Source organism: Pleurodeles waltl, chromosome 7, assembly GCF_031143425.1.
Source record: "Pleurodeles waltl isolate 20211129_DDA chromosome 7, aPleWal1.hap1.20221129, whole genome shotgun sequence".
In the NCBI taxonomy this organism is placed as follows: domain Eukaryota; kingdom Metazoa; phylum Chordata; class Amphibia; order Caudata; family Salamandridae; genus Pleurodeles; species Pleurodeles waltl.
Genome location: NC_090446.1, coordinates 113,026,989 through 113,051,128, shown reverse-complemented (window position 1 = coordinate 113,051,128; position 24,140 = coordinate 113,026,989). Strand labels below are relative to the sequence as shown.

The 24,140-nt window shown below is 44.4% G+C and overlaps 1 protein-coding gene across 1 annotated transcript in view; it reads right to left on the bottom strand.

Moving 5' to 3' along the window:
- STIP1 (stress induced phosphoprotein 1) overlaps window positions 1–24,140 on the bottom strand; it is a 275,508-nt gene that overhangs the window by 90,767 nt on the left and 160,601 nt on the right. The window contains exon 8 of the mRNA XM_069243209.1: window positions 9,416–9,536. Coding sequence (XP_069099310.1) covers window positions 9,416–9,536 — 121 coding nt within the window. The remainder of the gene's footprint in view (window positions 1–9,415; window positions 9,537–24,140) is intronic.

Below are 24,140 nucleotides of genomic sequence, written 5' to 3'. Positions count from 1 at the left end.
GTGGTGCATTTTAGGGGCTGCTCTGAGCATTGCAGACAAGATACTACAACATTTGCTGCACTCGAAAAATTGCCCCATAACGCTTTGCAGGGCATTCCTCTTACAAACATTTTTGCCCATAAATCACCGCAAATCGTGCTATTTCTGTCAAGGTCATCTCAGGGTCTCCACCCTGGTTGGGGGGACCCCAAAGTAATAATATATACAAAAAAAAAAATAAGGGAAATATTTTCATTATTTGCTGCAGATAAAGGAAGGTGAATGTAGGTGCTTTAGTTATATGCAGGGCCACTGTAAATTTGTGACAGAGAGGAGCAAATTATGCGACAGGTTTGACCAATTTATGTGGCAAGAGAAGTGCAGTTATGCATTTACAACACCAATTGCTTTAACTCAAGCAAATGCAAGACCTATTGCATTACAAAAGCCTGTTTATGGTTGTCATGGGGTGACGAGGATTAAAATGCCAAGTCAACCTGAGACAATTTTGTATGTCCTGGCGTTCTACCCAAAATTAGGCATCTTTGCTGTTAATTCACCAAGTCCATGAATGTTATTTGGTGATTAAGCAAATATTTTCACTTCATGCCACAAGAGATGGAGAGAGCCACAGTGAGCATGCCAGAGTGAGCGTCTCTGCAAAATACATAAGAAACTGTCACTTGGGGATGGAGCACACCACAGAGGTCGGTTAATAGTCCTAGCATCCTAAAGATGCAAGCACAAATCAATAGGTCGCACACGGCTATTTCTGTGGGCAACTAATCCAAGTTCTAGCCTGTAAGCTTGCCCTTCTCTTTTTGTTTTAATAGGTTTGCCTGATTAAGGAGGGTGAAAAGCCATACCTTAAATCTCTCACACTCGCTCATTTTTTAATTGGGGTAACAAGTACTACACTCATTAAAAGTGGAAAACCTATATGCCTTGAGTTTGTGCCAACACATATATGGTCAGGTTCCCAAGAAGCAATGCAACACAGTATGCTGCCTCAGTACAACCAGACCCAGGTAACCATTTCTTGAGCGTCAACAGGGACACAATTGAAAATCACTTGTATGGTGCCCTTAATTCTCTGTATAGATTCAGAGCATCTGGTCATTGTCTAAGTGAGCCCTCAGTGGCCTCTTTTCTAGACCCCTCACCTCACAGTATCAGCAGATGGCGAATGAAGGACCTAGAATACTTTGCCTTCAGACCCTGATGCCACCTCACCTCAACAGGACACTCGAGTTAGCTCCTACCACGACTAGAGAATCATCTGGGCAGGGGCAGACTACCATTGGCAAAGGCTTATTTTCTTTTGCCTCGGCCACCTCTGGGGAAGACTCAGGAGGGAGCAGAAAGCAAAACTTATGCCATCTGAGCTTGTAAGCAGTGCCATTTGTGCAGCTCCTTCAGCAAGCTAGGTCCCAGTCTTCCAGCACTATCAATGGAAATGTTATCTGTCCCTGGAACTTAAAGTTCCCAAGGAGGCCATGGAAATACCACAAATTACCACATTTCACCAGGGTTTGAACCTGCTTAGGCAAAATGCAGATACACCATTACGGAGACAACCATGGAGCAGCTTTTAAGCTGCATGGAGAAACTAATCTGCCATGTGGGTTTCTCACTGCGTATTTGAGGAACTGGTTTGTGAAAAGTATGCACCTTGAACGTCTATGACAGTCCATCTTCCCAATGTAATTGCAGAAAGATCCAATGTAGTGTCTACAATGCAAATGTTTCTTTCGTTTAGTTGTTAGTTTCTTAGGTACAGGTTGGGTGAAATTTCCTTTGCTCCCTTTCTTCGCCCAATTAAGTGAAGTCTTTCATGTGAAATGCCCTCCTCAACTGACCTTGTGCATCACTCTGCTGCAGTAATTAAATATGAATGTTCACAAATGGTGGATGGGATTAGGGTGGACTCCAGAAAAAGAGAACACAAAAGTGACAAGAGCATACTGTTCTCCAAAAACCACCGGTTTATCCACCTCATTTACAGTCAGGCGAACTGCCAGCTTTTAGCTCATGTAGACCCCAGTGGCTCAACAGCTGAATGCTTCCCCCCCGATGACCTGATGGAAACATGGCAGTTTGTAGGAAAGGCATTACACAACCTGTATTATTTAGGAAGGAGGGTGTGATGTCCTTTATTTCTGTCCATCACTGCCAGTTAAAAACTTGTGGTGAAAGACGGGGGGGATTTCCAGACCCAGCGAAGAAATAAAAAAAAAAAAAAAAAATGTTAAACAAAAAACTTTGTGAATGTTTGGTTAACAGTTGTCAAAAACCACCATGATGCCAGACCCCTATCGGGTGCAGAGATCACTGCTGAGCCATTAGCCATCTCTAAAATTTGTGTAAGCTAGTTTGTCAGGGTGGTGAATATAATGTCCTCTGCCACCCTCACACTGTTGAGTTAAGAGGCAATAATGAAAATGTCACTTACCCAGTGTACATCTGTTCGTGGCATCAGTCGCTGAGATTCACATGTTATGCATGAGCTCGCCATCTGGTGTTGGGTCGGAGTGTTACAAGTTGTTTTTCTTCGAAGAAGTGTTTTCGAGTCACGGGACCGAGTGACTCCTCCTTCTGTGCTCATTGCGCATGGGCGTCGACTCCATCTTCGATTGTTTTCCCCGCAGAGGGTGAGGTAGGAGTTGTACTATAGTAATAGTGCCCGCGCAATGAAAAATGTAAGTATGTACCTATTAAAGGATTAAATAATATATATACAAATGTACAAAATTGAAGGTAACTTCTGAACTGCTACAGGCTTCCGGGGAGGTGGGTGGGTCCATGTGAATCTCAGCGACTGATGCCACGAACAGATGTACACTGGGTAAGTGACATTTTCAGTTCGATGGCATCTGTCGCTGTAGATACACATGGTATGCATAGACTAGTAAGCAGTTAGTTCCCCATAAGCGGTGGTTTAGCCTGTAGGAGTAGAAGTTGTCTGAAATAGAGTTCTTAATACAGCTTGACCTACTGTAGCTTGTTGTGCGGATAGCACATCTATACAGTAGTGTTTGGTGAATGTGTGAGGCGCAGACCAAGTGGCTGCCTTACATATTTCCTGCATTGGGATGTTTCCTAAAAAGGCCATTGAAGCACCTTTTTTCCTTGTTGAATGTGCCCTGGGAGTAATGGGCAGTTGTCTTTTTGCTTTAAGGTAGCAGATTTGGATGCATTTAACTATCCATCTGGCTATACCTTGTTTTGATATTGGGTTACCTGCATGAGGTTTTTGGAATGCAATAAATAGCTGTTTAGTTTTTCTGATGTTTTTTGTTCTGTCAATGTAGTACATTAATGCTCTTTTGACATCTAATGTATGTAGTGCTCTTTCAGCCACAGAATCTGGCTGTGGGAAAAAAACTGGTAGTTCTACTGTTTGATTTAGATGGAATGGTGAAATAACTTTGGGTAAAAATTTTGGATTAGGTCGTAGGACGACCTTATTTTTATGTATTTGTATAAAAGGCTCTTGTGTTGTGAACGCTTGAATTTCACTTACTCTTCTTAGAGATGTAATGGCGATGAGAAAGGCAACTTTCCAGGTTAGGAATTGTATTCCGCAAGAGTGCATGGGTTCGAAAGGTGGGCCCATGAGTCTTGTTAGAACCACGTTTAGGTTCCATGAAGGAACAGGTGGTGTTCTTGGTGGTATAATTCTTTTAAGCCCTTCTATGAATGCTTTGATAACTGGTATCCTATACAAGGAAGTTGAATATGTAGTTTGCAGGTATGCAGATATTGCTGCAAGGTGTATTTTAATAGAAGAGAAGGCTAGCTTTGCTTTTTGTAAATGGAACAAGTAATTTACTATATGTTTTGGAGTTGTGTCTAGTGGTTGTATCTGATTATGATGGCAGTACCAAACAAATCTTTTCCACTTACTTGCGTAGCAGTGTCTAGTGGATGGCCTTCTGGCCTGCTTTATGACTTCCATACACTCTTGGCTAAGTTGTAAGTGTCCGAATTCTAGGATTTCAGGAGCCAGATTGCTAGATTCAGCGATGCTGGGTCCGGGTGTCTGATCTGTTGGTTGTGTTGCGTTAACAGATCTGGCTTGTTGGGCAGTTTGATGTGTGGTACTACAGACAGATCTAGCAGTGTTGTGTACCAGGGTTGTCTTGCCCACGTTGGTGCTATTAAAATGAGTTTGAGTTTGTTATGACTCAATTTGTTTACTAGGTAAGGAAGGAGAGGGAGAGGAGGAAAAGCGTAAGCAAATATTCCTGACCAGTTCATCCATAGGGCATTGCCTTGGGATTGCTTGTGTGGGTATCTGGACGCGAAGTTTTGGCATTTTGCGTTCTCTTTTGTTGCAAATAAGTCTATTTGCGGTGTTCCCCAGAGTGTGAAGTAGGTGTTCAGAATCTGTGGGTGGATTTCCCATTCGTGGACTTGCTGGTGATCTCGAGAGAGATTGTCTGCCAGCTGATTCTGGATCCCCGGAATAAACTGTGCTATTAGACCAATTTGATGGTGGATTGCCCACTTCCATATTTTTTGAGCTAACAAGCTTAACTGCGTTGAATGTGTTCCTCCTTGTTTGTTTAGATAATACATCGTTGTCATGTTGTCTGTTTTGACAAGGATGTATTTGTGGGTTATGATTGGTTGGAAAGCTTTTAGTGCTTGAAAAACTGCTAACAATTCTAGATGATTTATATGCAGTTTTGTTTGATGTATGTTCCATTGTCCTCTTATGTTGTGTTGATTGAGATGTGCTCCCCACCCTGTCATGGAAGCATCTGTTGTTATTACGTACTGTGGCACTGGGTCTTGGAAAGGCCGCCCTATGTTTAAATTTATACTGTTCCACCATAGAAGCGAGAGGTAAGTTTGGCGGTCTAGCAACACCAGATCTAGAAGGTGACCCTGTGCTTGAGACCACTGTGAGGCTAGGCACTGTTGTAAGGGCCTCATGTGCAGTCTTGCGTTTGGGACAATGGCTATGCATGAGGACATCATGCCTAGGAGCTGTAGTATTGTTCTTGCTTGTATTGTTTGGTTTGGAGACATGTGTTGAATGACCCTGTTGAAATTGTGGATCCTTTGTGGAGTTGGCGTTGCTACTCCTTTTGTCGTGTCTATTATGGCTCCTAGATATTGCTGTACTTTGCTTGGCAGAATGTTTGATTTTGCAAAGTTGACGGTGAACCCTAGTTTGTAGAGGGTTTGTAGGACTTGATTTGTGTGGTTTGAGCATTGTGTGAGCAAACTGGTTTTGATTAGCCAGTCGTCTAGATACGGGAACACATGTATTTGCTGCCTTCTGATGTGTGCAGCGACTACTGCTAGGCATTTTGTGAATACTCTTGGAGCGGTTGTTAAACCAAAAGGCAATACTTTGAATTGGTAATGTATTCCTTTGAATACAAACCTTAGATATTTCCTGTGTGATTGATGTATTGGTATATGGAAATATGCGTCCTTGAGGTCTAGGGTTGTCATGTAGTCGTGTTTTTTGAGCAATGGTAACACTTCTTGTAGTGTGACCATGTGAAAGTGGTCTGATTTGATGAATGTGTTTACTACCCTGAGGTCTAGAATTGGTCTCAGTGTTTCGTCCTTTTTTGGTATCAAGAAGTACAGTGAATAAACTCCTGTGTTTATTTGTGTGCTTGGTACTAATTCTATTGCATTTTTTTGCAGTAGTGCTTGAACTTCTATCTCTAGAAGCTGTGAATGGTATTTTGATAAATTTTGTGATTTTGGTGGTATGTCTGGAGGGAATTGCATGAATTCTATGCAATAACCATGTTGGATAATTGCTAGGACCCATGTGTCTGTAGTTATTTTGTCCCATGCTTCGTAATATTGACGTATCCACCCCCCCACTGGTGTTGTGTGGGAGGGGTGAGTGACGTGTGAGTCACTGCTTGTTGGTAGTGGTTTTGGGGCTTCGAAATCTTCCTCTATTCCTAGGGAATTGCCCCCCTCTATACTGGCCCCGAAAACCTCCCCTGTACTGTCCCTGGTAGGTGGGCGGTGCGGACTGTGAGGTGCTAGCTTGTGTGGCCTGACCCCGAAACCCTCCTCTAAAAGGTGTTTTGCGGAAGGTGTTATAAGATCCTCTGCTCTGCGGGGAGTAGAGTGCGCCCATGGCCTTGGCAGTGTCAGTGTCCTTCTTGAGCTTTTCTATGGCAGTGTCGACCTCCGGACCGAACAGAAGTTTTTCGTTTACTGGCATGTTAAGCACTGCCTGCTGAATTTCTGGCTTGAATCCAGACGTTCTGAGCCATGCGTGCCTACGGATGGTAACCGACGTATTAATGGTCCTTGCGGCCGTGTCTGCTGCATCCATGGAGGAGCGTATTTGATTGTTGGAAATGTTTTGACCCTCCTCAACAACCTGTTTTGCTCTTTTTTGCAGATCTTTTGGGAGATGTTCAATGAGATGCTGCATCTCATCCCAGTGGGCTCTGTCGTATCGCGCTAGCAGCGCTTGTGAATTTGCGATGCGCCACTGGTTTGCTGCTTGGACAGCAACCCTCTTCCCGGCTGCATCGAACTTCCTGCTTTCTTTATCTGGGGGAGGTGCATCCCCAGAAGTGTGTGAATTTGCCCGTTTTCTGGCAGCCCCTACCACCACAGAATCTGGTGGCAGTTGAGAGGTGATGAATACAGGGTCCGTAGGAGGCGCCTTATACTTTTTGTCCACCCTAGGCGTCACTGCCCTACTTTTAACTGGCTCCTTGAAAATGTCCTTTGCATGGCGTAGCATGCCTGGGAGCATCGGCAGGCTTTGGTAGGAGCTGTGGGTTGAAGAGAGGGTGTTAAATAAAAAATCATCCTCTACTTGTTCCGAGTGTAGTTCCACATTATGGAATAGTGCTGCTCTAGCCACCACTTGTGAGTAGGCTGTGCTGTCTTCCGGTGGTGATGGCCTAGTTGGGTATGTGTCTGGGCTGTTATCAGACACTGGTGCGTCGTACAAGTCCCACGCATCCTGATCTTGGTCATCGTGGCTCATGGCGGTGTGAGCTGGCGAATGTGACGGGGTGTAAGTTGGCGAAGCCGGAGTTACAGGTGGAGGCGAGGGAGGAGGTGTTACCTTTTGTGCTGTTTGTTGCTGAGGAGTAAACTGAAGCGTTCTCTTTCGTTTGACAGGTGGAAGGGTACTGATCTTCCCAGTCCCCTGCTGAATAAAGATATGCTTTTGCGTGTGATCCACGTCAGTGGATTGCAGTTCTTGTTCAAATCTATGTTTCTTCATTTGTGAAGACATAGAATGCTCTTCAGTATAGGGGCCTGAAACAGGGTCTGATGTCGCTTTTTTCGGCTCCGAAAACCCTGTTGATTGTTTTTTCGGCTCCGAGGTAACCTTCCTCTTTTTCTGTGCCGAAAATTCTTGGCCTCTATGGTCTTCGGCGCCACTGTCTCGGCGTCGATCCGTGTCGACACCGAACTCTCGGTGTCGATGCTTCTGTTTAACACTCTCTCGGTCCCGAGGAGGCTGCGTGCCGATGTCTCGACCGAAGTCGGACGATCTCGACACTGAATGGGCCTTTTTCGGTGCCGATTGTTGGTCACCGAGAATTTGGGTGGAGCCATGGCCGGTTGGCAGTGGCGTCCCCTGGGCCTTCTTTCCTTTTTTAAGTTCTGATCTCGACGTCTTACTCACAGTTTTTGTAGAGTCTAGCTCGTCGGAGTCTGAATCCTGGATGGAAAAGGATTCCTCCTGTTCCTCTTCTGTCTCGAACTGTCGACGCTCCTTTGGCGTGGACGCCATCTGCAGTCTTCTCGCTCGACGGTCGCGCAGAGTTTTTCGGGACCGGAACGCCCGACAGGCCTCACAGGATTCTTCGCTGTGCTCGGGTGACAGGCACAGGTTACAGACCGAGTGTAGGTCCGTATAAGGATATTTGTTGTGGCATTCGGGGCAGAATCGAAACGGGGTCCGTTCCATCGGCGTTGTTCTCCACGCGGTCGGGCCGACTAGGCCCCGACGGGGTGCCGAAATCTACCCCGAAGGGCACCGAAGCGCTTCGATGTTCAACGAGTCGTCGTATGTGTCTATCTCGAACCGGATCGCAACGATACCGTCGAAAATCTTCTGGTTTCAGCTATCTTTCCGTTCCGAAACTCGGAGCAACAGGAACACGTCCGAACCCGATGGCGGAAAGAAAACAATCGAAGATGGAGTCGACGCCCATGCGCAATGAGCACAGAAGGAGGAGTCACTCGGTCCCGTGACTCGAAAACACTTCTTCGAAGAAAAACAACTTGTAACACTCCGACCCAACACCAGATGGCGAGCTCATGCATACCATGTGTATCTACAGCGACAGATGCCATAGAACTAACCAATTATTTCCACTTTGTTTTGCACATGCAAAACCGCTTCTGGTCGGCTTGCACCAGTTAGCAGTCTAATGACAAAATACTTTCAAGCTATTTTGCCCGCTCTATCACAGTTTATGGCACAACCAGTCACAGCTTTTTTCAGTAACACTTTCTGTAATAAGGCACAGGTGGGGGTTAAGATTTTGATTCCTTTTCTTTGGAACAACCTCCCTTTGTCACTCAGAGGTATCCCTCCTCTTTCAGAGTCTTCCACAACCTTAAAATGTATATTTTCCAGATCAGATGTAGAAACTGTGCTACGCTTTTCCTGAACAGTAACAAACCATTTAATGCAGGAGTGCTTTTTAATAATAATAGCCTAACACAGGTCATTTGTTTTGTCCCAGACACCCATATTTTGGTTTCATGACGGGATCACAGCACGTGTAAATGAATATCAATACATCAACGCCATTTAGACTAACTTTAAGGGTGAATAACTGTATTCAAAAACACAAATGGGGAAATAAATGTTACCCCCTCCCACCTCCCAAACTTCCTTGCAAACCCACAGACCCTGCACTCACCCATTCGAAGAACATACATCACTTTCAAATAATACTGGGACCGGAGGCTAGCCCCTGTAAAGGGTAGCCGGACACTGGCCTCTCTTGCATGAAGGAAGCTATACAGCAACAATTCAACTCTTCGTGGGGTATCTATTGGCATAATCTGTATCTCTCAGACTCCTAAGGCACATTACCATCTGCTTAATGTCTCTTAAGTGGTCAGTAAAAAAACCTTAGTGATGTTCTAGTTATTTTCTGTATTTTCCCAATTAAATCCAGGCATCCACCTCAATGCAATGTTTTCTGGTGATTCTGGAACACTTGTATTCTTTTCGTTTTCACTCAGGACCTTTTCCCAGAACTCGTAAGTGTGAACATTTCCCACATAGCATAGGAAAATTGTTCCTCTTTGGCCAAAACGTGCCAGCACTTATCAGGCTTCGCCTTTAACTTTGCAAACTCTAGCCATAATGCAAAGTCACCTAAAGAGAAACTTGCTCCGCCTCTATGCCACAAGATTGTGATCCCTCTGTATGTTAACAATAATCTTCTCCTATACCCACCTGCTGGAACTTTTTCAGTACGTCAGGGGTCCTGTGCTCGGCCAGGCTTTTATTATAAAACTGAATGGCTTCCTTGTATTTCTCTTCCTTCAAATAAGAGTTTCCAATCCTTGCATATGCCCTAAACAAAGAAAAAGGCCATGGACGTTAATAGATCGCCTCTTTAAAGTGTCTACCAAGATGAAGAACTAAATGGTTCACCCAGTGGGCAAAACAACTCAAGCAAAATTTGAAATCTCACAAGGACAAGCACAAAGTCACTAAAGTGGTGTCCATCCACATTCCCCTGAGCCACACGATTTTGATTCCAACTGATAGCAACTTAAATAAACTGGCTGAGATATTAAGAAAAGATGGGAACATCCTTTTCAACTCTTAGGAATAGAAACAAGATACATGCTGATTTACATCCATGGTAAACAGGGGATACATCCATAGGATATGGGTAGTAATTTGATATGGCTTAATGAACATAGTGCATACAGTTGTCTGGTCTGTAAGGAAAATGTATGTGTGTGTGTGTATATGGAAAATGTCACTTACCCAGTGTACATCTGTTCGTGGCATGAGACGCTGCAGATTCACATGCTGTGCATTATCCTGCCATCTAGTGTTGGGCTCGTAGTGTTACAAGTTGTTTTTCTTCGAAGAAGTCCGAGTCACGAGACCGAGGGACTCCTCCCTTTCGGCTCCATTGCGCATGGGCGTCGACTCCATCTTAGATTGTTTTCCCCACAGAGGGTGAGGTAGGAGATGTGTATAGTAAAGGTGCCCATGCAATGGAGTAAGTATGTATGTACATAATGTGTATAAGAATAGTATATATTTACAAATTTACAAGTTTCATTCAACTTATAACGGCTACAGGCTCCTGGGGAGGCGGGAAGGCGCATGTGAATCTGCAGCGTCTCATGCCACAAACAGATGTACACTAGGTAAGTGATATTTTCTGTTCGATGGCATGTGTAGCTGCAGATACACATGCTGTGCATAGACTAATAAGCAGTAATCTCCCCAAAAGCGGTGGCTTAGCCTGTAGGAGTTGAAGTTGTTTGAAATAATGTTCGTAATACAGCCTGTCCTACTGTGGCTTGTTGTGTTAACACATCTACGCAGTAATGTTTTGTGAATGTACGAGGCGTAGACCATGTGGCTGCCTTACAAATTTCTGTCATAGGTATATTCCCTAAAAAAGCCATTGTGGCACCTTTTTTCCTAGTGGAATGCGCCTTTGGTGTAATAGGTAGATCCTTTTTTGCTTTAATCCAGCAGGTTTGAATACATTTCACTATCCATCTAGCAATGCCTTGCTTGGATATAGGATTCCCTGCATGAGGTTTTTGGAAGGCTACAAATAATTGTTCTGTTTTGCGAAACTGTTTTGTTCTGCCAATGTAATACATTAGTGCTCTTTTGATGGCTAACGTATGAAAGGCTCTTTCTGCTACTGAGTCTGGTTGTGGAAAAAAGACTGGGAGTTCCACTGTTTGGTTTAGGTGGAATGGTGATATAACTTTTGGTAAGAATTTGGGATTTGTACGGAGAACCACTTTATGTTTATGTATTTGTATAAAGGGTTCTTGTATAGTAAATGCTTGTATTTCGCTTACTCTTCTAAGAGAAGTGATAACTTGGAAGGTAGCCTTCCTGATAGCTAAGTATTGCATTTCACAAGAGTGCATGGGTTCAAATGGTGGTCCCATGAGTCGTGTTAATACAATATTGAGGATCCACAAAGGGACTGGTGGTGTTGTTGGGGGTAGGATTCTTCTTAATCCTTCCATAAATGCTTTGATGACTGGGATTCGAAAGAGCGATGTTGAATGTTTAATCTGCAGATAGGCAGATATTGCTGTGAGATGTATTTTAATAGAAGAGAATGCTAGGTTAGATTTTTGTAAGTGTAATTACAATGTTTTTTTGCAGAAGCATGTAGTGGTTGAATGTTATTATTGTGGCAGTAGTAAACAAATCTTTTCCATTTGTTTGCATAACAATGTCTTGTAGTAGGTTTCCTAGCTTGTTTAATGACCTCCATACATTCTTGTGTAAGGTCTAAGTGTCCAAATTCTAAGACTTCAGGAGCCAGATTGCTAGATTGAGCGATGCTGGATGATCTGATGTTTGTGTTGAGTTAACAGATCTGGCCTGTTTGGTAATTTGACGTGAGGTACTACTGATAGGTCCAGCAGTGTTGTGTACCACGGTTGGCGAGCCCAAGTTGGTGCTATGAGTATTAGTTTGAGTCTGTTTTGAGGAATGAGTGGGAGAGGGGGGAAAAGCGTAAGCAAATATCCCTGACCAACTCATCCATAACGCATTGCCCTTGGACAGGGGGTGTGGGTACCTGGACGCAAAGTTTTGGCATTTCGCGTTTTCTTTTGTTGCGAATAGGTCGATTTTTGGTGTTCCAACGTAGAAAGTAATCTTGTAGGATCTGGGGATGAATCTCCCGTTCGTGTCTGTTGATGATCTCGACTGAGATTGTCGGGTAACTGGTTTTGAATCCCTGGGATGTATTGTGCTATTAGGCGAATGTGATTGTGAATTGCCCAATGCCAAATCTTTTGTGCTAAGAGACAGTTGTGACGAGTGTGTCCCTCCTTGCTTGTTTAGTTAATACATTGTCGTCATGTTGTCTGTTTTGACAAGAATGTGTTTATGGGGGTATCAGTGGTTGAAATGCTTTCAATGCTAGAAACACTGCCAACAGTTCTAAATGATTTATATGTAGTTGTTTTTGTTGAACGTCCCATTGTCCCTGTATACTGTGCTGGTTGAGGTGTGCTCCCCACCCCATCATGGAAGCATCTGTTGTGATCACGTATTGAAGCACTGAGTCTTGGAATGGCCGCCCTTGGTTTAAATTTATAGGGTTCTACCATTGAAGTGAGAAGTGTGTCTGGCGGTCTATCAACACTAGATCTTGGAGTTGACCCTGTGCTTGTGTCCATTGTGTTGCTAGGCACTGTTGTAAGGGCCGCATGTGTAGTCTTGCGTTTGGGACAATGGTTATGCATGAAGACATCATGCCTAGAAGTTTCATTACAAACCTCACTTGGTAGTGTTGGTTTAGTTGCATGTTTAATATTACATTTTGGAAGGCTTGTACTCTTTGTGGACTTGGAGTGGCAATGGCCTTTTGTGTGTCAAGTGTTGCTCCCAAGTATTGTTGTATTTGGGATGGTTGTAGATGTAATTTATAGAGAACCCTAGTTTGTGTAAAGTTTCTATAACGTATTGTGTGTGAAGCAGACACTGTTGTTGAGTGCTGGTTTTTATTAACCAGTCGTCTAAGTAGGGGAATATGTGCATGTGCTGTCTCCTTATATGAGCGGCTACTACTGCAAGGCATTTTGTTAATACCCTTCGGGCTGTTGTTATTCCGAATGGTAACACCTTGAATTGGTAATGCACTCCTTGTATTACAAACCTTACGTATTTCCTGTGAGAAGGATGTATTGGTATATGGAAATATGCATCCTTTAGATCTAACGTTGACATGTAGTCCTGTTTTTTGAGTAAGGGAATCACGTCTTGAAGTGTTACCATGTGGAAGTGATCTGATTTGATGTAGAGATTCAGAGTTCTGAGGTCTAATATGGGGCTCAACGTTTTGTCTTTCTTTGGATTAGGAAGTACAGGGAGTAGACACCTGTACCTTTTAGATGTTTGGGCACTAGTTCTATTGCTTGTTTTTGTAACAATGCTTGAACTTCTAGCTGTAACAGGTCTAAGTGTTGTTTGGACATATTGTGTGCTCTTGGGGGCACATCTGGTGGGAAATTTATGAATTCTATGCAATAACCATGTTGGATAATGGCTAGGACCCATGCGACCGTAGTTATGTTTGCCCAGTTGTGGTAGTATGCGGTAATTCTCCCCCCCACTGGTGTTGAGTGGTGGGGGTTTGTGACATTGAAGTCACTGTTTGGCTTGAGGGGTTTTAGGGCTTTGGCATTTCCCCCTTGCTTTTGGGAATTGTCCACCCCTGTATGATCCTAGATAACCACCTCTTTGGTGCTGGCCCAGATATATGGGTCTGGCTTGTGAGGTGGAAGGCTCTGTGGTTTGGGAACGAAGCCCCCCTCTAAATTGTGGCCTTCTAAAAAAGCCTCTGTTTTGTGGGGAGTAGAGCGCGCCCATGGCTTTGGCCGTGTCCGTGTCCGTGTCCTTTTTGAGATTTTCGATTGCCGTATCCACCTCCGGTCCAAACAATTGTTCTTGGTTAAACGGCATATTTAGCACAGCTTGCTGGATTTCCGGTTTAAAACCCGAGCTCCGTAACCATTCGTGCCTGCGAATGGTTACCGCAGTGTTCACTGTCCGTGCTGCTGTGTCTGCAGAGTCCATTGCAGACCTTAATTGGTTGTTGGAAAGCGCTTGTCCATCCTCAACAACCTGTTGGGCACACTTTTGGTGTTCCTTGGGCAAGTGCTGTATTATATGTTGCATCTCGTCCCAGTGTGCCCTGGCGTAGCGAGCCAGTAGAGCCTGCGAATTGGCAATCCGCCATTGATTGGCTGCCTGTGCTGCCACCCGCTTGCCTGCAGCATCGAACTTTTGACTTTCCTTGTAGGGCGGTGGTGTGTGACGATTGGGAGTTTGCCCTTTTTCTGGCTGCTCCCACGACCACTGAATCTGATGTCAGTTGCTGTGTTACAAACACAGGGTCAGTTGGGGGAGGTTTATATTTCTTCTCCACCCTAGCCGTGATGGCTCTGCCTTTCACTGGGTCCTGGAACACCTGTTTGCCGTGCTTTAGCATGCCTGGGAGCACTGGCAAACTTTGGTAAAAGCTGTGAGCTGCAAGGTATTAAATAAGAAGTCGTCTTCTATCTGCTCCGCATGCATTGCTACATTATGGAAAGTAGCTACCCTTGATAACACCTGCATATAATGCAGTGCTGTCCTCTGGTGTTGACGGCCTTGCCGGGTAGCAATCGGGGCGGTTGTCTGAGACCGGTGCATCATATAAGTCCCATGCATCCGGGTCATCTTGTGTCATCCCTGTGTGTGTTGGCGACTGCATTGGGGTTGTTGCTACCGGGGACAGATGTGGTGAGTGCAGTGGTGAAGGCTGTGGCGAAAACCTTGGTGGTGTTTTGCCTTTTGACACTTTTGCTTTTGGCTGCATTTCCGCCTCCTGGAATGCTAGCTTTATTTTTATTGGAGGAAGAGTTTGAATTTTACCAGTCTCTTTCTGGATGTGCAGCCTCCTTTGAGTAGGGTCTGGCTCTCCCATACGTAATTCCTGCTCATATTTGTGTCCTTGCATTTGGCTGGAAAAGCCGTGCTCTTCTGAGTAGGAGCCTATTTTCGGCTCAGAGGCTGCATGTTTCGACACCGAAGGTTTCAGTATGCTCTTTTTCGTCTCCGAGGAAACCTTTTTAACTTTGGGTGTGTCGAACTCTTGACGTCGAGTTGTTTCGGAGACGGTATCTCGACCGGAGTCGGATGTCTTTGGCTCTTGGGAGGCCTTTTTCGGTGCCGATGTTTGGTCACCGTGTTTTCAGGTTAAGCCATGGCCTGTTGGCGGTGGCATCCCCTTGGCCTTTATAATTTTGGAGTGAGTCTTGGCCAGGGCAGATTTACTCAGTTTTTGGCTGCACCTTCAGCTGCTCAGTTTCGGAGTCGTCCGAGTCCGATTCCTGAATGGAGAATCTCTCCTCTTCCTCGATGTCGATCTGTTTGGCTGGTGTCGACGCCATCTGAAGTCTTCTGGCTCTTCGATCGCGTAGGGTCTTCTTTGATCTAAATGCCCGGCAGGCCTCGCAAGTATCCTCCTTGTGTTCTGGTGATAGACACAGATTACAGACCAAGTGTTGGTCTGTATAAGGATACTTTGCGTGGCAATTCGGGAAGAAGCGGAAGGGGGTCCGGAGCGCTCCTTCTTTCGGTGTCGATGTACTAACACTAGACCGGTACCGAACTCGAACAATACCGTCGAGTTTTCCGATAAATAGCTAACTTTCCCGATTCAAAATAATGGCGGAAAGAAAACAATCTAAGATGGAGTCGACGCCCATCCGCAATGGAGCCGAAAGGGAGGAGTCGCTCGGTCTCGTGGTCACGGGACTCTAAAAGACTTCTTTGAAGAAAAACAACTTGTAACACTCCGAGCCCAACACTAGATGGCAGGATAAATCACAGCATGTGTATCTGCAGCTACACATGCCATCGAACACAAGCTATATATTTACAAATGTTCAAGATCAATTTCAAACGGCTACAGGCTCCCGGGGAGGCGGGTGGGCGCATGTGAATCTACAGCGTCTCATGCCACAAACAGATGTACACTGGGTAAGTGTCATTTTCCGTTCGATGGCATGTGTAGCTGCAGATACACATGCTTTGCATAGACTAGTAAGCAGTTATCTCCCCAAAAGCGGTGGTTCAGCCTGTAGGAGTTGAAGTTGTTTGAAACAGAGTTCTCAGTACTGCTTGTCCTACTGAGGCTTGTTGTGCTGTTAACACATCCACGCAGTAGTGCTTGGTAAATTTATGAGGCGTAGACCATGGGGCTGCCTTACATATTTCAGTCATTGGAATGTTTCCTAGAAAGGCCATGGTAGCACCTTTCTTTCTAGTGGAGTGTGCCCTTGATGTAATAGGCAGTTCTCTTTTTGCTTTGAGATAACAGGTTTGAATGCATTTAACTATCCATCTAGCAATGCCTTGTTTGGATATTGGATTTCCTGTATGAGGTTTATGGAAAGCAACAAACAATTGTTTTGTTTTTCAAATTTGTTTTGTTCTGTCAATGTAGTACATTAACGCTCTTTTGATGTCTAATGTATGTAGTGCTCTTTCAGCTACAGAATCTGGCTCTGGGAAGAACACTGGTAGTTCTACTGTTTGATTCAAGTGGAACGGTGATATGACTTTAGGTAAGAACTTAGGATTTGTTCGTAAAACTACTTTATGCTTGTGTATCTGAATAAAGGCTTCTTGTACGGTAAATGCTTGTATCTCACTTACTCTTCTTAGAGATGTGATGGCAATTTGAAATGCTACTTTCCACCTTAAGTATTGCATCTCACATGAGTGCATGGGTTCAAAAGCTGGACCCATGAATCGTGGTGAGACAATGTTAAGGTTTCACGAAGGAACTGGTGGCGTTCTTGGTGGGATAATTCTCTTTAGGCCCTCCATAAATGCTTTTATGACTGGGATCCTAAATAATGAAGTTGAGTGCGTAATTTGCAGATAAGCTGAAATTGCGGTAAGGTGTATTTTAATGGATGAAAAAGCTAGCTTTGACTTTTGTAAATGTAGTAAGTAGCTTACGATGTCTTTAGCAGATGCGTGTAATGGCTGAATTTGATTATTATGGCAGTAATAAACAAATCTTTTCCACTTATTTGCATAGCAATGTCTTGTGGTTGGTTTCCTTGCTTGTTTTATGACCTCCATACATTCCTGTGTAAGTTCTAGATGTCCGAATTCTAAGACTTCAGGAGCCAAATTGCTAGATTCAGGGATGCTGGATTTGGATGCCTGATCTGTTGTTTGTGTTGAGTTAACAGATCTGGTCTGTTTGGAAGCTTGATATGAGGCACTACTGAGAGGTCTAGTAGTGTTGTGTACCAAGGTTGTCTTGCCCAGGTTGGTGCTATTAGTATGAGTTTGAGTTTGTTTTGACTCAATTTGTTTACTAGATACGGAAGGAGTGGGAGAGGGGGAAAAGCGTATGCAAATATCCCTGACCAACTCATCCATAACGCATTGCCCTGAGATTGATCTTGTGGATACCTGGATGCGAAGTTTTGGCATTTTGCGTTTTCTTTTGTTGCAAATAGGTCTATTTGTGGTGTGCCCCATCTTTGGAAGTAAGTGTTTAGTATTTGGGGGTGAATCTCCCATTCGTGGATCTGTTGGTGATCCTGAGAGAGATTGTCTGCTAACTGATTCGGAATCCCTGGAATAAACTGTGCTATTAGGCGAATGTGGTTGTGAATCGCCCAATGCCATATTCTCTGTACCAGGAGACACAACTGTGTCGAGTGTGTTCCTCCCTGTTTGTTCAGATAATACATCGTTGTCATGTTGTCTGTTTTGACAAGAATGAGTTTGTGGCTTATTATGGGTTGAAATGCTTTCAACGCTAGAAATACTGCCAGTAGTTCTAAGTGATTTATGTGAAACTGTCTCTGCTGAGTGTCCCATTGTCCTTGGATGCTGTGTTGATGGAGGTGTGCTCCCCACCCTATCATGGAGGCATCTGTCGTTATTACGTATTGAGGCACTGGGTCTTGGAAAGGCCGCCCTTGGTTTAAATTTATATTGTTCCACCATTGAAGCGAGGTGTATGTTTGGCGGTCTATCAACACTAGATCTAGAAGTTGACCCTGTGACCATTGTGAAGCTAGGCACTGTTGTAAGGGCCGCACATAATGGCTATGCATGAGGACATCATTCCTAGTAGTTTCATCACCATCTTGACTTGTATCTTTTGTTTTGGATACATGGCCTGTATTACATTGTGAAATGCCTGTACCCTTTGTGGACTTGGAGTGGCAATCCCTTTTGTTGTGTTGATTGTCGCCCCTAAGTATTGCTGTGTTTGACACGGCTGAAGGTGTGACTGTGTAGTTGAGTGAGAAACCTAGTTTGTGGAGGGTTTCTATGATATACTTTGTGTGTTGTGAACACCGTTCTTGCATGTTGGTTTTGATCAACCAATCGTCTAGGTACGGGAACACATGTATTTGCTGCCTCCTGATATGAGCAGCCACTACTGCCAGGCATTTTGTAAAAACTCTTGGCGCAGTCGTTATCCCGAATGGCAACACTTTGAATTGGTAATGTACCCCTTGGAATACAAACCTTAAGTACTTTCTGCGTGAAGGATGTATCGGTATATGGAAGTATGCATCCTTTAGGTCTAGTGCTGTCATGTAGTCTTGTTGTTTGAGCAATGGGATTACGTCCTGTAATGTCACCATGTGAAAGTGATCTGATTTGATGTAGATATTTAATGTTCTGAGATCTAATATAGGTCTCAGTGTTTTGTCCTTTTTGGGTATGAGAAAGTACAGCGAGTAAACTCCTGTTCCTCTCTGATGAATTGGTACCAGTTCTATTGCATCTTTTTGTAACAACGCTTGGACCTCTAGTTCTAGAAGATCCATGTGTTGTTTTGACATATTGTGTGTTTTCAGTGGGACACTTGGAGGCAATTTGAGAAATTCTATGCAATAACCATGCTGGATAATTGCTAGGACCCAAGTGTCTGTTGTTATTTCCTCCCAATGTTTGTAGAACTTGGTTAGTCTCCCCCCCACAGATGTTATGTGTTGGGGATTTGTGACGTCGAAGTCATTGCTTGTTTTGAGGAGTTTTGGGACTTTGGAACTTCCCTCTACTCCTTTGGAATTGGCCCCCTCTATATTGTCCCCGAAAACGTCCCCGCTGATATTGGCTCTGATAAGTGGGCCTTGTTTGTGAGGTTGTGGGTTCCGTGTTTTGTCCTCGAAACTGTTTTACGAAATGTGCCTCTGCTCTGTGGGGAGTAGAGTGCGCCCATGGCTTTGGCCGTATCAGTGTCCTTTTTAAGTTTTTCGATAGCAGTGTCCACCTCCGGCCCAAATAACTGCTGTCCGTTAAATGGCATATTCAGCACAGCTTGTTGTATTTCCGTCTTGAATCCTGATGTACGCAGACATGCGTGTCTCCTTATGGTCACTGCTGTATTTACTATCCTATCAGCTGTATCTGCTGCATCCACTGCCGAGCGTATCTGATGGTTTGATATACTTTGTCCTTCCTCCACCACCTGTTGTGCCCTTTTTTGGAACTCTTTGGGCAAGTGTTCAATGAAATGTTGCATTTCGTCCCAATGAGCCCTATCATATCTCGCCAGCAATGCCTGTGAGTTGGCAATGCGCCACTGGTTGGCCGCTCGTGCTACAACCCTTTTCCCAGCAGCGTCGAACTTGTGACTCTTCTTGTCTGGAGGTGGTGCGCCTCCTGAGGTGTGTGAGTTCGCTCTCTTGCGAGCTGCCCCTACTACCACAGAGTCTGGTGTTAATTGCTGAGTGATGTATACAGGGTCTGTTGGCAGCGGCTTGTATTTCTTCTCCACCCTTGGAGTTATGGCCCTGCCCTTCACAGGCTCCTGAAACACCTGTTTGGAGTGTTTTAGCATTCCAGGTAGCATAGGGAGACTTTGGTATTGGCATGTGGGAGGATAGTGTGTTAAATAAAAAGTCATCCTAAATAGGCTCTGCATGCAGGGTGACATTATGAAACGCCGCTGCTCTTGACACCACCTGTGTGTAGGCTGTACTGTCCTCAGGTGGCGACGGTCTCACTGGATAACAGTCTGGGCTGTTATCCGATACTGGCGCATCATAAAGATCCCATGCGTCGGGATCATCCTGACTCATTCCAGTATGAGTTGGGGACTGCATCAGTGGTGGAGTGGCTACCGGTGATGTGTGCGTTGAGCGTGGTGGAGATGGTGGCGGGGTTACTTGTCTTGCCACCTTTGCCTGTGGCTGCTCGTCTTTTTCTTGAAAGGCAAGTCTTCTTTTCATCCTAATTGGGGGGAAGAGTACTTATCTTCCCTGTGTCCTTTTGGATGTGGAGCCTTCTTTGAGTGTAGTCTGGCTCCATTGACTCTAGTTCTTGTCCGAACCTATGTCCTTGCATTTGTGAGGACAGTCCCTGTTCCTCTGTGTATGAACTTGTTTTCGGTTCCGAGGCCAGATGTTTCAGTATGGAAACTTTTTCGGCAGTCTTTTTCGGCTCCGACGACACTTTTTAAATTTTCGGCGTTCCGGTCTCTCGGTGCCGCCCTCTCGGTGCCGAACTTGCTCTGACCCGCTGTCTCGGGGTCGAGTCTGCTCTGTGCCGGTATCTCGACCGGAGTCGGATGTCTTCGACACATGCCTGCCCTTTTTCGGTGCCGATGTTCGGTCACCTATTTTTCGGGTTAAGCCATGGCCTGCTGGCGGTGGCGTCCCCTGGGCTTTATTGGTCTTTCCGTGAGTTTTGTGTGTCGACGTCTTACTCACGGTTTTCGGCGTCTGTTCGGGATCGTCCTCGTCCGAATCCTCGATGGAGAAGGTTTCTTCTTCCTCCTCCAAGTGTTTTTGTCCTGTCTGCGCCGACGCCATCTGTTTTCTTCTTGCTCTTCGGTCTCTTAATGTCTTCCTCAACCGAAACGCTCGACAGGCTTCACAAGTATCTTCTTTGTGTTCTGGAGACAAACACAAGTTACAGACCAGATGCTGATCTGTATAAGGATACTTGTTGTGACATTTGGGGCAGAAGCGGAATGGGATCTGTTCCATTAGCCTTGAAGAGACATGTGGTCGGGCCGACCAGGCCCCGACGGGGATCGAAAACCCCAAAGGGCCACCGGAGCTCTTCAAAATATCGGTGTCGATCTGTTGTAACTAACCCGATACCGAACGCAAACAATACGGTCGAATTTTCCGAGATTCTAACTATCTTTCCGAACCGAAACGCATAGCGAAAAGGAACACGTCCGAACCCGATGGCGGAAAGAAAACAATCTAAGATGGAGTCGACGCCCATGCGCAATGGACCCGAAAGGGGAGGAGTCCCACGATCTCGTGACTCGAAAAAGAATTCTTTGAAGAAAAACAACTTGTAACACTCCGAGCCCAACACTAGATGGCGGGATGTGCAAAGCATGTGTATCTGTAGCTACACATGCCATCAAACATATATATATATATATATATATATATATATATATATATATATATATATATATATTTATTTTTTTATTATTATTATTATTTTTAATCTACTTAATCAAAATTTCAGGGATACACCTCTTTCACCAACTTCTTTGAAGCCAACTTTGTAAAATGCCCTGTTTGATGCACTGCTTGTGTCTATCTTCCTTATCTTCCTTCACAGAAGACTACCCAACCTTCTGGTACTTCCTCATCTTTCATGCCTTTGTATTGCCTGTGTGTGGCATTGCCTTCAATGGTCCCAGAGGCCACCCTCTTTCACTATGCAATTTAACCATGATTCTCTATAACCGCTCCCCATTAGCTGTGTTTAAAAAACATTAATGGTATTCCTTTTACCAAACACCCCCAACCCAATGTTCTGTTCACTCCCATAATACTTTTAACCTGGCTTTTTCTTACCTGCTTTCTTTTAGGTGCTCTTTCACACACTGTTTAGGGAAGTGTAGGAAAGAATGTATTATCTCACCATATACAGCTACCCCACCACCCCAATTTTGTTTGGGACTTATGCTGCTGCTCATTGCAATTATCACTGTAGCAAGACCGATCATCCCATTGGCTAACATGGAGCTAGCCACCACACTAACTTCCAAATGGGACTACCAAATATATTATTCCAAGTATGAATGATACCATTAAACTCAACTAATTGCTGCAATCGGATTTAAGGTCAATTTTAATAGAAAGGTAACTTAAAAGAAATTTATAAAGAAAATCACAAATTTGTTACCTAATCCTCCAGTAGCCTTTCCGGTCTATCTTCAACTGTTGTCACTCGATACAGCATGCAGCCCATCTGCCAGGAAGCATGACGCACTCCCAGAAACAAGGAGCAAAGTTGTTGGTGGGAGGAGGTGTGAACTCCACAAGCCAGATGACTACTGGGAGATGGCCACAGACTGCCAAGTTTTAAAGAATGTAAGACCTAAACTGGTCCACTCCTTAATGTAGGCAGATTCGGTGCCAGCTCCTCCAGAGGGGAACCCCCATTGCAAAAACGTTGTCTAGCAGTGGTTCATTATGCTGAGTACGCCCAGAGGTGTGCCCACAACTCCTCACATGAGAAGGCAGCTTGCACCATATTGAATTCAGGTAGAAAAGGATATCCTTAGATTGTCTGGTGGCCAAGCCCCCATGAAGAGATGTAAAGAGGGAAGGGTTGCCTCATGGGAATTATTGCTCCATTGGCTCTGGATTACTACCCTTCCACAAACATGAAGGCATAAAAATGGCATCTGACACACAGCCTTCAGATTACTGTGGGACTGGAAAGAAAACATAATGACTGCCATGCTGCTTCCTTGACTCAGTAAAAACAGGCAGCACCAAAGACTAGACTGCACCTGCTGCACCCAGAGGACCTGCAAAGAGGACTGTGCACACTGGAGGAAAACGGCCCAAATTGCACTAGGACTGAAAACGCTACTCCAAGCGCTGTCTAGCTAGCTATCCTATTAAGCTTCAAGACCACTAAAAGCTAAGGAAATCAGTACTTGGAGCCCAGCTGCCCAGGAACGCCTGACCACTGTTGGACACAGAGTGCCTACTGGGCAACCAAGTACTGACCTTTATGAGGTGTTCCAAAGTCCAAGGGGCACATAGCAGAAGTCAAAGTGGACCCCGGTCCATAGAAAGAAAGGAATAGCTTATATGTAAGCAATCATTGAGATTGCTGTAACTTGAAGACCAGTTGACCATTGGCGATTTTTACCTGGATTCCACAGCTGTATTGTGGGAGATAGAGTGCTAAGGCCGGAGACCACTCCAGACCCTCGTGGGTGACAGGATGGACCCAGAAACACCACATCCTCTCAGCATCCTGTTTCTCTGGCATCAGGATCACTTCTTTGGTGGGCCGCGATAAAGGAGAAATGTGCACTGAGGACCCTTAGACAACTAGACCCAAGAGGTAATTGTCTCCATGGACCTATGTGGGCAATGTGACTGGGGTCCCATCCTGTTGTGGCCGTCAAGTGAAGAGGAGTAGCCATTCTAGCCAGCTGACTAAAAACTACTAAATTGCTTACAGCTATTTATTGCTTTTCCTGAAAGTGAACTACAGTCATTAACTTACCTTTGAAAATTCATATCTTTGGTTTCCCTCAATAGATGTGTTATTTTGGTGTCTATTTTCATGTAAAAATAGAATCCGTTTTTATAAATTGGTGTCAGATTTTTATTGTGTTGCATTTCTTAATTATTGGCTGTTTTGGTACTTATAAAGTCTTACACGTGTTCCTGTGTTTAAGCCTGGCAGTTCTGTGCCACAGATATCCAGTACTGATCTAAGGATTATACGAAAGAACACTTAACTGGGCTTGAAAAAAGTTATGAAATTACAAGGTGAAGTCATACAACCACACCACATAATAAACCACTCTCCCACAGGAAAACACAGAGAAAGAACTTCCTCGGCTCTAAATTATTTGTTGGCTTCAACTTTGTTATTGAAATTTCTTTTAAAACTGCAATGGCTTCTAAATACCTTTTGAGGAATACTGGATGTGGTTTCTTAAGTAATCATCTTCCAGACCCAAAAAATGTTTGTTCCAGTATTAACACATTTCCAATTGTATTTACTCACAGAATATTAACATTATGCCTTTCTCCAAAAATTAGATCACATAATACTACACACAGAGGTGATTAGTCATTTTAAAATACAGTTTAATGGGAATGTGTGCACAGTTTAACATCAACATGCTTAGCAGTGCAGCTTGCAGCACTAATTAGAGTTACATATAGTATTAATTCTCTTTTTTTTTTTAACAGAGCACCAACAGGCAAATTCATAAACAGAAGTACTTCTAAGCTTTTAACCCATTTACACAAAGTGACCACTGGTGCAAAAGAATATGATTCATCAACCTTTGTGTAGGAAGCTGGCATGGTGTGTGGTGAGCACCTATGGCGTTATCACCTTATACTTGGTCCAGGTATGCTCTATTAGTGAGGTGTAGTCAGTGTCTAGGAAGCCAGAGCTCTCT